This window comes from Coffea arabica, chromosome 1e (genome assembly GCF_036785885.1).
Source record: "Coffea arabica cultivar ET-39 chromosome 1e, Coffea Arabica ET-39 HiFi, whole genome shotgun sequence".
NCBI lineage: Eukaryota > Viridiplantae > Streptophyta > Magnoliopsida > Gentianales > Rubiaceae > Coffea > Coffea arabica.
The window spans coordinates 6,960,115-6,974,640 of NC_092311.1; the positions used below are offsets into that span (position 1 = coordinate 6,960,115).

Genomic DNA, 14,526 nt, shown 5'->3' on the forward strand with positions numbered 1-14,526 from the left:
ACTATAAGGGATTGTGGTACTTCTCTCAAGAGGTTGGAACTCCTTTACTGTGACAATTTGAGGGATTTGTCAGGAGACCTATGTACGTAGATACAAGTCATTGTTGCCAAGCTCTTTCCCTTGATGGATACTGATGCTTCTACGCACCCTTTTACAGTAACTTGTGTTGAGGAAACTATTACACTATTAGAAGTTTTGTAAACACAAACTAGTAACTATGTTTGCTATGGATCATTTATGCCAAGTGTCTTAGGTTATGCAGATTATGTTATGTGATGACTATAATTTCAATGACTAATGTATATGTGAGTTAATATTAAAGAAAGCCATCAAGATAACAGACTCTGTATTTTGAGAGTTAGAAATGTTTATAAATCATGATAGTGTTCTAATATACATCAATTTCTCAATCTAATATTCACTGTATACTTAGAGTTGAGATATACCTACATTTGAGAAGTGAACACTGCTGTAATTTCTTAAAATTTCAAGCATGTATGTTTAAAGTTGAGTTATACCTACCCTTGTGAAGTGAACACTATTGCGACTTCTTAAAATTTCAAAAGTTTACATTATGTCTATAATCTTGAAAAGCACATCGTCTTTGATGCAACTATAGTCCAATACTAACTTTGGGCATTTGTCTATCTTTAATTACTACTTTCGTTTTTTATAAAGTTATATATTTATCAATACTAAATTTGGACATTTGTCTATCTTTAATTTGTACTTTTGTTTTTGATAAAGTTATTTTAAAAAAAATAAGTTTTTCAAATACAATACTATAATAATACACAAACAAAAATAATTCAAAAAAGAATATCATCCGTACAATATATCAAATATTTTAAAAACATCTATAGTTAAAATTTTTCATATACATTGCTGTAGTAAAATATTTCAAAAATATCTCCAAAAATAGCTAATTCAAACGGAGTTAATGATATTATTATTTTTTTGGTCAAATGTCGACTTGTATATATAATGATATTAAGAATATTAATTTTCCAAAGATAAGATGCTAAGGATACAAGGATTCTTCTTGAGCTCTTGAACTCGATCCTTTGTAAAGTAATTTGAACCAAGTCGACAACTTGCAACGTCCTTTTGTTTTTCCAAAACCCAATCAGAAAAGGCCAACTTGCCTGGGATGATCGCGCCTTTACACCATAGTATCCCCACACCACTAAAGGCGTAATATTATAAAGAATATCTTAAATTGCGCTTTTACTGCATAACTGTAACTTTGAAGGCGTGGAGTTGCAAATCATCTTACCAGTCACGCCTCCAAGCCGCAACCTTTATTTTTTTAACCCCTTAAAAAGAGGTGATTGGAAAGGGGTTTTTTTTTTTTTTTTTTTCCAACTCTCAGACGCCTCACCCTTTCCACTTCACTTTCTCCCCATTTTCTCTCGCCATCAGTTCTTCGCCGGCCGATCAATTGTCGCCGGAGGTATTCATCCTTTTCTCCCACTAACTTGAAATCGACCTCCGTATTTATTTAATAGCATTTATCATTATTTTTGGGGATTTAGGGTTTCTCTTTTTTCAATTATTTTCATCATTATTTCTCAGTATTCAAGTTATCTACTAGAAATGATGAACGTCGTCGCGAAGTACATGCCGACGATTTTGACTCGCTCAAGTGCGGTGCTGAACTCAGTGAGTCGTGAGCTCCAGCAGCAGCGAGGCATCCGAGTCCAAGTACGGGACGGCAATTTGGAGCGAGCGTTATCGCTTATGCAAAAGAAGATGCAATCCAGCGGAATCGAGCGGCTGATAAAGAGCGAGCAAAGTCATCATATTAAGAACTCGGAGAAGCGAGTTTTAGCTCGTAAAGCACGCGAACGTACAGTTCAGTCCCAGCAATTTTCTCGCGTTCTCAAATCTCTGCTCGACAAGAAAGTCAGGTAAAGATTTTTTTTTTTTTTTTGGTTGATTTCTGCAATTTTGGAATTTGGTTGCTTTTTAATATCTGGTTTTTTTTTTTCTGGAAGGCGTAAATAAGCTGTTTCACTTGGATGGTCTAAGAACTTTTTTGAATGACTGCTGGATTGTCGAATTGGACTTTCTTTACGTAATCTGGTTGTCAGAATTTTTTATTTTTTATTTTTTGGGTTTGTTGGAGCAATCATTATGTTTTGGAAGGGAAAAATAATTGAATTTGATGATGATGATCAAAGGGAATGGAGCACTTGATTTTTAATCGCATTGCTGAAATTTTTCACTATAATCAACAAGGATTGAAACTTGTTTCTACATTATATCAAAATTTGATAATGATCAAATGGGGAGGTTTGGGAAATTTTTTTTCAATGGGCTTTCTTTTCCTTCTCTAGAAATCAAGTAGGAAATTTTTGGTTATTATTGGACTGATGAACAAAAATTAATTATCCAGTGAGTTAGGATAAAAACAATAAAATTGATTGCTTGTTTAAATTCCGCTGTTTTCTTATGAGATATATTACTAGCAAGCCTCAAGCTAAATGAAGAATACGCTGTGTGTTTTTAACTTCTAATAGCGCTTAAATGTTACTGACTTGAGGGTTGATGACGTGAGGCATAATGATTTGAAAGTTATGGGAAAAGCCTGTCTTGATTGATTTTAGAGTTGATGTGTTCTGCTAATACTCTTCATCTGTTTTTTCTTATTTATCCAATGTGGGTGGCAATAGTCTTGAGTTATTTAATACACAGAGTGAAGTTCAATCTTTAGTATACAGTAAGAAGTTGAAACACAGGTGGCGGCTTTTTCTTTTTGGTCTGTGGGTGACCTGTATTCAGTAAATTCTGAACAATTGCTTAGTGAAATAGATAATGCCAGGAGTAAACAAACTTCCCGCAATTATTTTCATTGTGGATTTTGAGCCATGCTGCATACTTCAAAATTCTCAAGTCAGCAAGATATAGTTCAGTGAAATAGATGTTGCCAGTAGGATCTATGCAAAACAAGATATAGAAAAGAGTAAGAAGGGAAATGAAAAACTTTGACAGTTAGCAATTAAGAGCACCAGACTGCAAGGACAGAGGTGGACTACTGAAGTATAGGTTTCATTTTCATTTAGATTTTCTTGCCCTGTTTTTTAGAGCTAATTTCCAATTTTTCTGTTATATACTTACTTTTGAAAGGAAAATGCTGTAAACCTGGATATATCATGGTTTATCATACTGTTTCTATGAGTTTGTTTCCCAAGTCCTGATTTCAAATAGGACTTTCTTGTTTAGGTTATGTCCACATCTTTGAGCAGGAAAATTCCTATTTGTTGTACTAAAACTTGTTCTACTTTTTGCAACATCTCATTTATGTATGTGCCTTACCTATAAAAGGAGCAGAAATAAAGAAAAAGAAAATACAGAATACCCGTTTTGGTTCTGAACAAAATGACTCCTGATCAAGGCAAAGGATGTAAGTTGTAGAAATTATTTTTTCATGTATTAAGCATACAGAATTATCACTTAATGCATTTGGATCTTTGTCAACTTAAAAGATAGTTACAAGTACAATATAATCAATTGAAAATCATTAGGAAATTAAATCGTAATTAAACTTTGTTTCCAGCATTTATTTGCTTGATTCTCTTGATGCCAATTTCAAAGGATTTAATTCCCTTTAGGATATCTCTAGTACAAGAGCACGTTGAAGTTATTTTACATTATTCTTTTCTGAAGTTTCATGTGTATTTTAGGTCAAGATTCAATCTTTGGTTTTCCCTTATCCAGGGAAACATAATAAGGCTCATATTTGGAAAACCAAAATTATAGATATTTCTTTTGGTTAACACAAAACTTTAAAGATACCTAAGTGGTAAAGAGATAGAGGGATTAATTATATTATGGTTATAACTGCAAAATGATTAAGAAAGTATTTGGACTGGCTTAGAAATTATAGTAGGCTTTCATGTCTGCATTGCACTTCTATGTAGATGTTCCCAAGTTTCAGTCAACCATCGCTTTTATGTCCTGCAATCAATACAGTATTGTGATGAACAACTGTCAATTAGTTTTTAGTTGTGTTAATTTGCTAGCATTAGACTAGATCAACCTTTTATTGTGTTATTGACATTTGGTTTCCTTTGCCTGCAGGGGTCTATAAACCTATCTCAGAATAGCGTCACATATATTTGATAGGTAATTGCTTGGTGGCAAATGTTTTGACGCTAGCAAGTCCTGAGTGTTAAGTCATCATGAAGGTTTTAGTGGCTTTCTCAACTTTGAATTGTATCTCAAGAACCTTTATTGTTTTTTCCCAATGGTATACTAGTGGTGTATGGTAAAAGGATTACAGGAAGTTGATTGTTGCCAGAAATTGGGAAGCAATTGATAATGTTGGAGACCATTGAGGCTATTGCTAGCTTGTTTGATTTAGGCAGAACTTGATTTCTTTAAGGTTTCAGCCAGTTTGGTCCAAAAATATAGCTCTGAAAATGACGGTTGTTTTTTGGCTAATTCGGTATTAATTAGCCTTTTCGTCTCTCTGATTTGGTGGATGTGTACTTTTCATGCATACCATATCAAACCAGGAATGCATTTGTGGATCAAAAACTGCGAAAATGTTTAACTGATATATTATCCGAGAGCTCTGTTCGTGGATAAGATAGTAAAGCGTGCAAAAATGAATTACCAGGGTCAATTATTTTTATCTTCAAATTGTATCCTTAGAAACACAAGGTGATGAGATCATTTACCTTTGCTCTAGTATTTACAATTTCTGGTCCTCACGGTGAAAGGTTTCTATAACCCGCTTGAATGCATTAACAGGTGAAGATTGCTCATAGTTTATCTACATATGCCTCTTACTTTTCTGTGCATCTCACTTGTAGGCCATTTGGTAGCAAAGATAAGACAGAAATTAGCAGGCAGAAAAACTACATTTTAACTGATCCATTCATGAAAGAATGACAGAGTTTGTATGATCAAAGTCCATGGTTCAAGTAAACTACCACTCCACTCTAATTCAATGGCATTTGGGAACCTTTCCTTATAATCAGTGAATCAACACTTGTTAAGACTGGAACCTAACGCGGCAAAAGCAATCATATTCGTTTGTTTAACAAATCTGCTAAGAGCCTTTTCTTGAAGCATTTATAGCTGTCGGTCGAGACTCGAGAGGATGGTGAAATTCTCACCATTTCCGTGTCCAGAACCTAGAAATCTTATATACACAAATACGCTATTTGTAGTCCCTTTCCAGGCGTGTTGTTTCCTTGCAAGTCAATTGCACAGGCAGACCCCAAATTCAATTGCACGCTAGGCAAGAATGCTGAAGTTGAATTGCCCCGATTAGTTAGTATCGTTTTCTGTGGCCAAGAGACCACACCAAAGCAGAGTGACCTCAAAGATTTGTATAGACGCAAATTGACTGACGTGGATACCAATTGAGATTCATCTTTCATTTCTCACACGTAATGCCTCCAACCTAAGAACAACTGATGCAACACAATCTTCCAACTGATAACAATTTTAGTTCTGCTTAGTTTGGAAGCTTAGATTTGAGGGGAAAAGAAAAAAAAAACAGTGAGGGAAAGTTGCTCTTTTCTGATGTTTAGGAGTTGTGGCTTGACGGAAAAGAAAAGAAATGAGAAGATTTGGATGGATCACACTGGCAGCTCTAGTTAATAAAACTTTTTTTGCCCAAATATGGGCGGAAAATTAAAGAAAGTTCAAGCAAGCTTTATAAAAATTTTTAAAACACCAGTTTTATTCCTAAATGTTTATTAAACAAAATTTTATTGATATATAGGTATTCAATATCATTTCAATTCTTTCCTTTTTAAAAAAAAAAGAAAAAAGAAAAGTAGAATATATAGATATTAGTTAGAGTTTACAAAACGTGGCAGGCATAAGCCCCTAACATCATCAGCTAATAACTTAGAAATATCTAGGAGCCTATTCTCAAACAAAATGAAATCACCTTCAGCTTCCAGCCTTCCACGCCCTTCTCTGCCAAAAGGTCCGCGCATTTGTTTGCTTCACAGAACACCTCTAACGGAAACTAATTAGATTCTGCTCATGATAGTCTTGCAATCAATAAGAAGTGAAGAGGATGCATGAATATTAGAGTTAGAATCCAGTAGCAAGTCCATAATGACTCTAGCATCCATTTTTACATTAAGATGAGAAATATTGAGAGATTGAGCTAGAATGAATCCATCTCTTAGGCCCCATAACTCAGCATTCAAGTTAGTAGACCATCCCAGCTTCATACTATATCCTCCAATCCATTCACCCAAATGGTTACGGATTATGCTTCCTGCTCCAGCAGGACCAGGATTACCCATGGATAATCCGTGTTCAATTTAAAGTAAGGGCTAGTGGGAGGTTGCCAGCAGACATTAATCTGCTCTTTGACCTTGAAACCTGCTCCGTTGTTTGGGCTTATTTTTAGAAACTCTGCTGCAGAGGCCACCATGGATTTTTGAAGGCATATGGAAGTATTTTGTCCTTCAAACAGTCTTTTGTTCCTATTTTTTCAAAGCAGCCAACATCCTAAGCAATTATGGTTCCCCAAGGCAGGTTTGAGTGTGGAGAGTGTTCTGTTTTCAAGCAGACTTTTCTCAACCTACCTCCCACATTGTCATTCTTAGCAGGTTTGAATGAGGTTGGAATAGCCAGGCTACTCCAAAGTTTTTCAGCATCCATGCACCACCCCAGCATATGAAGAGCAGCTTCTTTACCATGATCACAGAGAGTGCACTTTTCCTCTTGAACAATCTTTCTTTTCAGCAGATTGTTTTTGGTGGAAAGCCTGTCCTAGCTGGCTAGTCATAGGAAAATTTTGACCCTAGTACTAGCTACCACTTTCCAAATCCACTTCAAATCAGAATTACAGCCTCCCCCCTGTTGGAGGATAACATATCTATTCCTGACTTGAGACTAAAAAGGCCAGAAGCATTCCCTTTCCAACAGATGGAATCATTAGCTTGTGTGACCTATTATCTAGAATGGATTTAACTACTTTAAGGATATGATCAGATAGTTGGACTGATATGTGACTGAGGTCCCACAACGAACCTAGACCAAAAAATTGATTGACAATAAGTTGATCTTCTCCATCAGTTAGAGGTCCGGAGATGTGCCTTCTAATTGGTCCAACTTCTGTCCATCTAACCACACTAGTCAGATTTCCATTCCTTACTGCCCACACCGTTCCTGTATTGTATAGCTCTACACCTACGTTAAGACATTTTTTGTTGATGGAACCTTGTTTTTTTTTTGGAGAGAATAAGCTCTCTCTCTTGGGCAGAAGCCTCCTCATCAACATATCTTCTACTAAGCAAATCGGCCCATGGTTCAGTCTGGTTTTGCCTCATCCTCCAACATAACCCAGCCATGGTAGCCTTACAAGTATCAGCAGTTTTCCTGAGGCCAAGTCCTCCTTGAGAAGCAGAGGTAGTGGTAGTTACCCATTTAGGCTCCGTTTTGGATTGCGATGCTTTAGATTGAAAAATACTTTTAAGTGTTAAAAGTATTTTTGACATGTTTGGTGAACGTCATGCCATAAAATTAGGAGTGAAATTTTTGGGGTTAGAAGCACTTTTAGTAAAAATTCAAATTTAATGCTTTTAAAATGGCTTCTATGGTTTAAAAAATGAAACATTGAATTTAATTATTTTATCCTATATTATAAACTAAATAAAGAGATAAATATATTTAAAAATCTTTAAATTATATATTATTCAATACAATAAGTGCTTATTGAATTATGTATCTAAATAATATATTAAAAAGCACTTAATTATTTAATAATTATTTTTATTAAAAGCTTTATTGGTAAAGTACTTTCCAATAAGTTATTGCAATGCCAAAGAGGCCCTTGACCGAGTGAATCTTTCTCTTTTCTTGGTTTGAGGCCCAAAGGAAGTCTCTTTGAATTTTTTCCACTGCTTCACAAGTTGCTTTAGGCACAGGGATGCTATGGGCATAAAAAGAAGAGATGGAGGATGTCACTATTGGATGATAGCTTTTCTCCTAGCAAAAGAGAGCAAATTTGCTTTCTACCGAACCAATTTGCTTCTGAGTTTTATCAAGTAAGAAGCTGTAGGTGTGTTTTGTGATTTGGAATTTAAAAGAGGAACACCCAATACCTTCCTAGATCATTACTGTTGCTGATGCCTAGGATAGAAGTGGTCATAGACTGGCTTTGGTGTGTACTGTTGTTGGAGAAGAAAATTTTTTACTTTTCCAAGGTAATGGCCAACCCAAATCTCAAACAAAAGTTATCCAACACCTTTTTCACCTCCAGAATGGAAGAGTCCATACATCTTGAAAACAAGATTACATCATTTGCAAACATGCAGTGTGATATAACAGGTCCATTTCTCCCCATCTTTAAGGCCTTTCGTTTCTTTTGTTCTGCAGCCTGTTGTATGCTTGGGGATAAAAACTCTATGCAGATGAGAAAAATGTCTAGGGATATTGGGTTCCTTTGTCTAATTCGTCTTCATAGATATATCCACTCTGCAGGTGAACCATTGATCAAAACAGCCAATCTAGAAGTAGAGATACATTTCATAATCACCTTACTGAGTGATAAGGGGATATCAAAGTGGTACAAAGCCTCCCTGATAAAACTCCATTCGAGCTTATCATATGCTTTTTCTAAGTCCAATTTGATAGCACAATATCCATCAGCCTTTTTGCTTTTGCTAATGTAATGGACAGCTTCTTGCACAATAACCACATTATTAGTCCCTCTACATTCTAGAATAAAACTGGTTTGCATAGGGGATATGAAGGTATCAACTATCAATTAGAGGCCTAAGCCTGTTAACTAGCACCTTGGATAGAATCTTAGAAGAGGTGTTTCAGAGACTTAATAGGATGATATTGTTTAACGGTTTCAGGTTGGTTATTTTTTGGGATAAGGCAGATGAAGGAGTCATTAACATTATTTGGAAAGTCACCTAATTTCAAAGGTGTTGTGGGTCATGAAGGAAATAGAACTCCTAATATCTAGCCAAAATTTTTGATAAAAAGCTGGTGGAAGGCCATCTAGCCCCAGGAGCTTTAAAAGGTTTTAGGTCCTTAACTGCTTGGCAAATTTCAAGAGTAGTAGGACTGGATCCCAACTGCAATTTCAGGTTGGGATTGCAGTTGGGATCAAGCCTCCTTTTCATCACTGGGAAGCTATCAAGCTCTAAGAAGGAAACTACCATATCAAAAGTGAAAAATGTTTTATAGAACTGAATAATATGGTTTCTCAGTTGTGTGGCTTCATTGATCCAATTTCTAGAATGGGTTCTAAGAGCTAGAAATCAATTTCTTCTTCTCCTGTCTATGGTTGAGGATTGGAGGAACTTAGTCTTGAGATCATTCCAGATTAAACTATCAACTCTGAATTTCATGGACCATAGGTCCTTTTCTTTGATCAAAATTTGGTTGTACTCCTGTTGAAGTTGCTCTTCAAGGTCATTTCGAAAAGTAGAGGGACCAGCTTATCGGCTCCTCTGAATGCCTTAGTCTAGCCAGCAGAATTCTCTTCTCTTTAAAAATATCCTTGAACATGGCTTTGCTCCACTGTTTAGCAGCATCAATAAATTGGTTAATGGCATTAGAGATGTCACAGCCATTAATCCAAGCATTCTGAACCACCTCCCTAAGGGTAGGTTCAGTCAACCAAAACTTTTCAATCCTAAACAATTTTTCCGGCCTATTAAATTGAAAAAGGTTAACCATCACTGGACAATGATCAAATCTTGTCCTTGGTAGATGTAGGATATAGGAATTTGGGAACAATTGATTCCATTAGAAGGTATAGAAAATCCTATCAATTCTTTCAAAGATAAGCCCCCCAAAGTACCTTTTGTTAAGCCAGGTGAATTTAGGTCCTGAGTATCCCATGTCCATTAAATTACAAAAATCTAGGCAATCCTGAAAATTACTAGCATGTTCCTGGTTAATGGGATTCCCTCCTAATTTATTTGAGTTAGACAATTTCTTTTTGAAATCGTCTAGACAAAGCCAAGGTAAAGAGGCATGACTAGCCACTGTTCTAAGATTATTCTAGAGTTCCACTCGATTTTTGTAATTAGAACTAGCATAGATGGCAAAAATCAACCAATAAGGGGTATCAGGTGATACCTAGATAGTGGCATGAATTTTCTTAGGGGACTTGTTGAGTATGTTGACCCTCACCTCATTTTGTTTCCAAAGAAGCCATAAATCTCCTTTCTGCCTTCTAAATCCATAATTTCAAATTCCCCTGACGAGGTTCTACCATGCACTAAATTTTAATAAAATCTAAATACCCCATTTTTTGCATGTATGCAAATCGTTGATCGAGTACATGGAATATTAGGTGTCAATCCCACAGGGAAGATTGTCAATTACCGATAATTTTCAAACTCTTTCATTATTTAGACTATCACATGTGTAAGAAATTAAATCTACATTATAAACATGAAATAAAGTTAATAAAAATAACAATAGAAAGCTCCTAGGGCTATAAAATTCCTCACTCCTCCTGCAAGTGAAATTATCGATTAATTGAATGTTATTATCTTGGTTAGTTATAACGTAATTTCCTAATGAATATGAAACCTAATCTCGTAATGAATCAACTATACTTGTAACTAAGTCATATCTACTCTCGTGGTTATGAAATTAACTACAACCTCATTTCTTTTATAAAATTACATGGGACAAGCAATTAAATCCATAAAGGTACTCCTCTACTTTCATGGGTGAACTCCCTAGATTTAGCGTTTTCTTGAACTAGTGCCAAATCTCAATTTTCATTGCAAATTTAACAACTTAAGATTATCACAAGTAATGGCCAATTAATCATGATTACAAAGCAAAAGTGCTAAAAAAATTTGTTCAAAATAATATCATCAAATAATCAAGAAAAAATCACATAACAATCATAGAAGTTCATCCACACCCTAGGTACAAAAACTTAGCAAAATATGAAAGACATGAAAACAAGATTCAAACTTTTATTATAATCAAACATTAGAATCAATATAAGAAATAAAGTGATAGAAGAAGTGTCACCCTTGTCACATGTGTTCCAAACTCTCCATATTCATCTTCAACTTCATCTATGCTTAGTTACATACAAGACTTGGATGAAACAAACTATACTAATTTACCCTAACTAATGAACTAAGGAAATTCTAGTAAAAGACTACATTTTTGTGTAATTTCTCTAGCTTCCGAAGTTATGAAAATATGTCTTCAATCCCCGTATTTATAGATGATTTCAAACTCCAAATAAGCTGTTAAAGTTGATGTAAAATGCTCTTGAGATTCTCAAAATATTCTTCTACAAGTCTCCATGCTCTACTTTATAGCTACAATCGAAATGCTTATTAGAATTTAGCTGTAAAAAGTTGTGAAAATCAAAACAAGTGGTTGTGCAAGTTGTACACACGTTTATAGAATACATGGGATCAATACGCAGGCGTAAGTTCGTGTATTGCCTTCCTTGCAGGTTTGCACTTTTTTAATCAGTCTTCATCTTTGCTCTATTTTGTACCAAATTCAACTAATATTTCTCAATGATGAAGATTGAACTAACTCTTGTACAAACCATAAAAGTTATAGACTTTGAGTTAGATTTTCGATGCATTAAGAATCATATAGTTTGGAGGTCTGTCGATTAAGAATTGGCTAAAATACCTTGACTAGCCAATCCTCTATTTCAATTTTGACAACAAAAATAGCCAACGGTGTTTTGACCTTTTGACCATGAAAATGCATGAACTGGATTTTGATGACTTCATAAGAAAAGTAGAGCTATATCTTAGGTTCAAAATAACTCAATGATCACCTCAATCTGATACTTTTAACTCAAGTTATAGCTGAAATACCAAAAGGTGTCAAAGCTGTCAAACATCTCTTCTTTTATACTTGATTGCATTTCATCTTTTGAACGTTTTGCACTTCATATTCTCTTTAAATCACTTCAAATATTCAACAATCATCCAAATATATTCTCAATTCATTCCATTTGATGATTGAATCATTAAAACATGCAAAAACATGAAGTTTTCACCACTTAAATCCATAGAAATACAATATTTCACACTTTGAACTGCAAAATGTATACTTCACTGAAAACCTAGCTATAAAAATGAATAAAACACAAAAAAAACTATAAAACACACACAAAATACACACTTATCACCCTCAAATGGCAAGCTTTGACACATGTCAACGGCTGTCTGCCCGAAGATCTTAGTTTCTGCTATGATCATAACCAATAGTTGGTCTATGTCACAGAGGTCTAGGAGATGATTTCTAAATATGGTGCTCTCAGCACCTCATACATTCCATGTAATGATCTTTATCTAGCTAAAATGTCTCAATAGGTTGAACCCTGGCACATATAGTGCCTGTTTGTTTATCCTTCTATTATATCTCCCTTGGCGGCTCATCCTCCCCTCTCTGGGTGTTCCCCTTCGTGTGACGACCCCACCTCCCTTTAGGGCATACCCAAGAGTTTGGCGGATCGACTATCCAACTCTCGTCAGGACTCACTCATTCACTTCAATCAACTCTCAAGATTAAACGTGCAATCCTCCAAAAATAACATTTAAGTTCTACAACTCAACCAAAATTCAAACTTATTTACAACCAAAAAGTCAAATGTATAATACAACATCAAATGTCGAAATACAATCTATCTACCAAAAGTAAAAGTACAAGAGGGTTATACACTCTAGTTCACACTTAATTGCTCCATCCTCCACTCCTGTAAGGAAAACAAAAACTAAAGGAATAAGCTAAAAGTCCAGTGACGTTCCTAAGTAAGCAATCAGGTAGATAAAACATGGAAGTATTACATTTAACAATTTGAACACTTTGTACACTTTGTACAGTAATAAACAGTCATTCAAGAAATAAACATTCAATCATTGGAAGGATACGCGCTCACTTGGAGCCATTCATTCAGTCAGTCGGTCGCCGATCATTTCCCTTATTCCTCCATTATTTGAAAACATTTAGTAGTGAAAACTCCTTCATTGTTCATTTCATTCATTTCAATCATTGCATTGTATTCACTGGCTAGTTTTTTACCAGATTTCGTGGTCATACTCGAATATACCAAACAGTGTCCCAGGGTCACTAGCCGTCCGACCAAGTCCGCTTCTGGCTTGAGTCGACTAGCAACAAAGGGCAAGGGCCCAGTTCAGCCAAAAGCTTACATTCATGCACAAGTACCATTCAATCATTTGATCATTGAAAATTTCCCGTTCACTTAGGTCGAGTGTAATAAAGTACACACTCGCCTATCGAAAATCCATTTAACAATCATTGAAAAGCATTTAACATTCAAGCAATCACTCACAAATTTTCACATAGTCACTTATTGCATGAGCATGAAAGGAACACTCACCAATAGTCAAGTAAGCAAGACAAGAAAAAAGCTTTCACAAGTTCTCCTTGGGGTTTCCCTCGAATTCCTCTTGAATACCTGAGACATGCACAATTAATAATTACCTATAATCGTTCAACCAACAATTTCCCCTCAACCCTCCACTCAAGCATGCTCAATTTCTTGTCAAATTAAGAGAGAAACTCTCTTCACTTAACCACTAAGATAACACTCAAGGGTAGATTCAAAAGTGCTCCAATTGTAAGTCAAAATGTGGCAAGAGTTTTCGATTCAAAAGTTAGCCAAACCGCTCAAGAGTTTAACAAAATACATGTGGGAGGGAAAACCACTTTCACTTCCTTAACTCCTAATCTTTTGCCCAAGTTTTGATATATATAAATGAGCATTCAAGTTTACTAAAACTTATAAAGTCAAAACTTCACCAAACCACGATTTATTTCGGAGCCAAAACACCAACAAATCCTCCAAGTTTTGAACATCAAGCAAATGAAATTTTCCCACAAAACTCTTGGAATGACGCTCTACTTTTCATCCCTTTTAATTCAAACTTGTTGCTCCTTTTAAAAGCACATTCGAGGGCAATTGATTAGCAAACTATGTTGAGCAAAATTTTACTTTAAAGTTAGAGGAAACGAGACAAATTCCAATCCAAGATTTGGCCAAAACCTTCCAAGTTTTGTTTGTCATTTCATAAGAAAAATCCCAATTTTTGTAATGCTCTTTGAAAAATCATAACTTGAGTTTCGTAAGTCCAAAAATCATAAATCTTATACGTTAGAAAATAGACTCAAACATCTGCAATCTCTAGAAGATAGCTTCATAAAATTTAGCCCATAACTTAGTCAAATCTCAGCCTCAATTCACTGCTCAACTGAGCGCAAAATCAAGATAGTCTTAGATTTTCAGCCCACTTGGAAATTTTACTGGTATTTATAGAAAATGAACCAAACCATGAATTTTACGCGGTTAAAAAGTTATGAGTCTAGTTTCAAATGCAACAAACGAGACTCAATTCGAATTTTTCTACACCAAGATATAACAGATTTCCCAAGACTGCTCAGAGTCTCTTGCAGGAAAAATTTTCAGCAACACTTGACTCAACCTTCCCACTTAAGCTCATGATTTTTTGTTCAAATCCAACTCACAATCAAAGTTTAATGTCTAACACAGTTTGTGGAGCAAGA

At 35.3% G+C, this 14,526-nt stretch overlaps 1 protein-coding gene across 2 annotated transcripts; it reads left to right on the forward strand.

Annotated features, from left to right (window-relative positions):
* Window positions 1–1,337: 1,337 nt before the first annotated feature.
* On the forward strand, window positions 1,338–4,446 carry LOC113700565 (uncharacterized). 2 transcript variants are annotated; one of them, XM_027221041.2, is made up of 3 exons: window positions 1,338–1,453; window positions 1,576–1,910; window positions 4,084–4,446. In XM_027221041.2, the coding sequence occupies exons 2-3, from the start codon at window positions 1,597–1,599 to the stop codon at window positions 4,091–4,093; spliced, it is 324 nt and encodes a 107-aa protein (XP_027076842.1). In that variant the 5' UTR covers window positions 1,338–1,453; window positions 1,576–1,596; the 3' UTR covers window positions 4,094–4,446. The 2 variants fall into 2 exon arrangements, with proteins under 2 accessions (XP_027076842.1, XP_027076847.1); XM_027221046.2 differs by having other exon boundaries at window positions 1,595–1,910.
* The last annotated feature ends 10,080 nt before the right edge of the window (window positions 4,447–14,526 follow it).

Coding starts and splice junctions, on each gene's coding strand:
- LOC113700565 (XM_027221041.2), top strand. CDS start 1,597: ATGATGAACGTCGTCGCGAAGTACATGCCGACGATTTTGACTCGCTCA.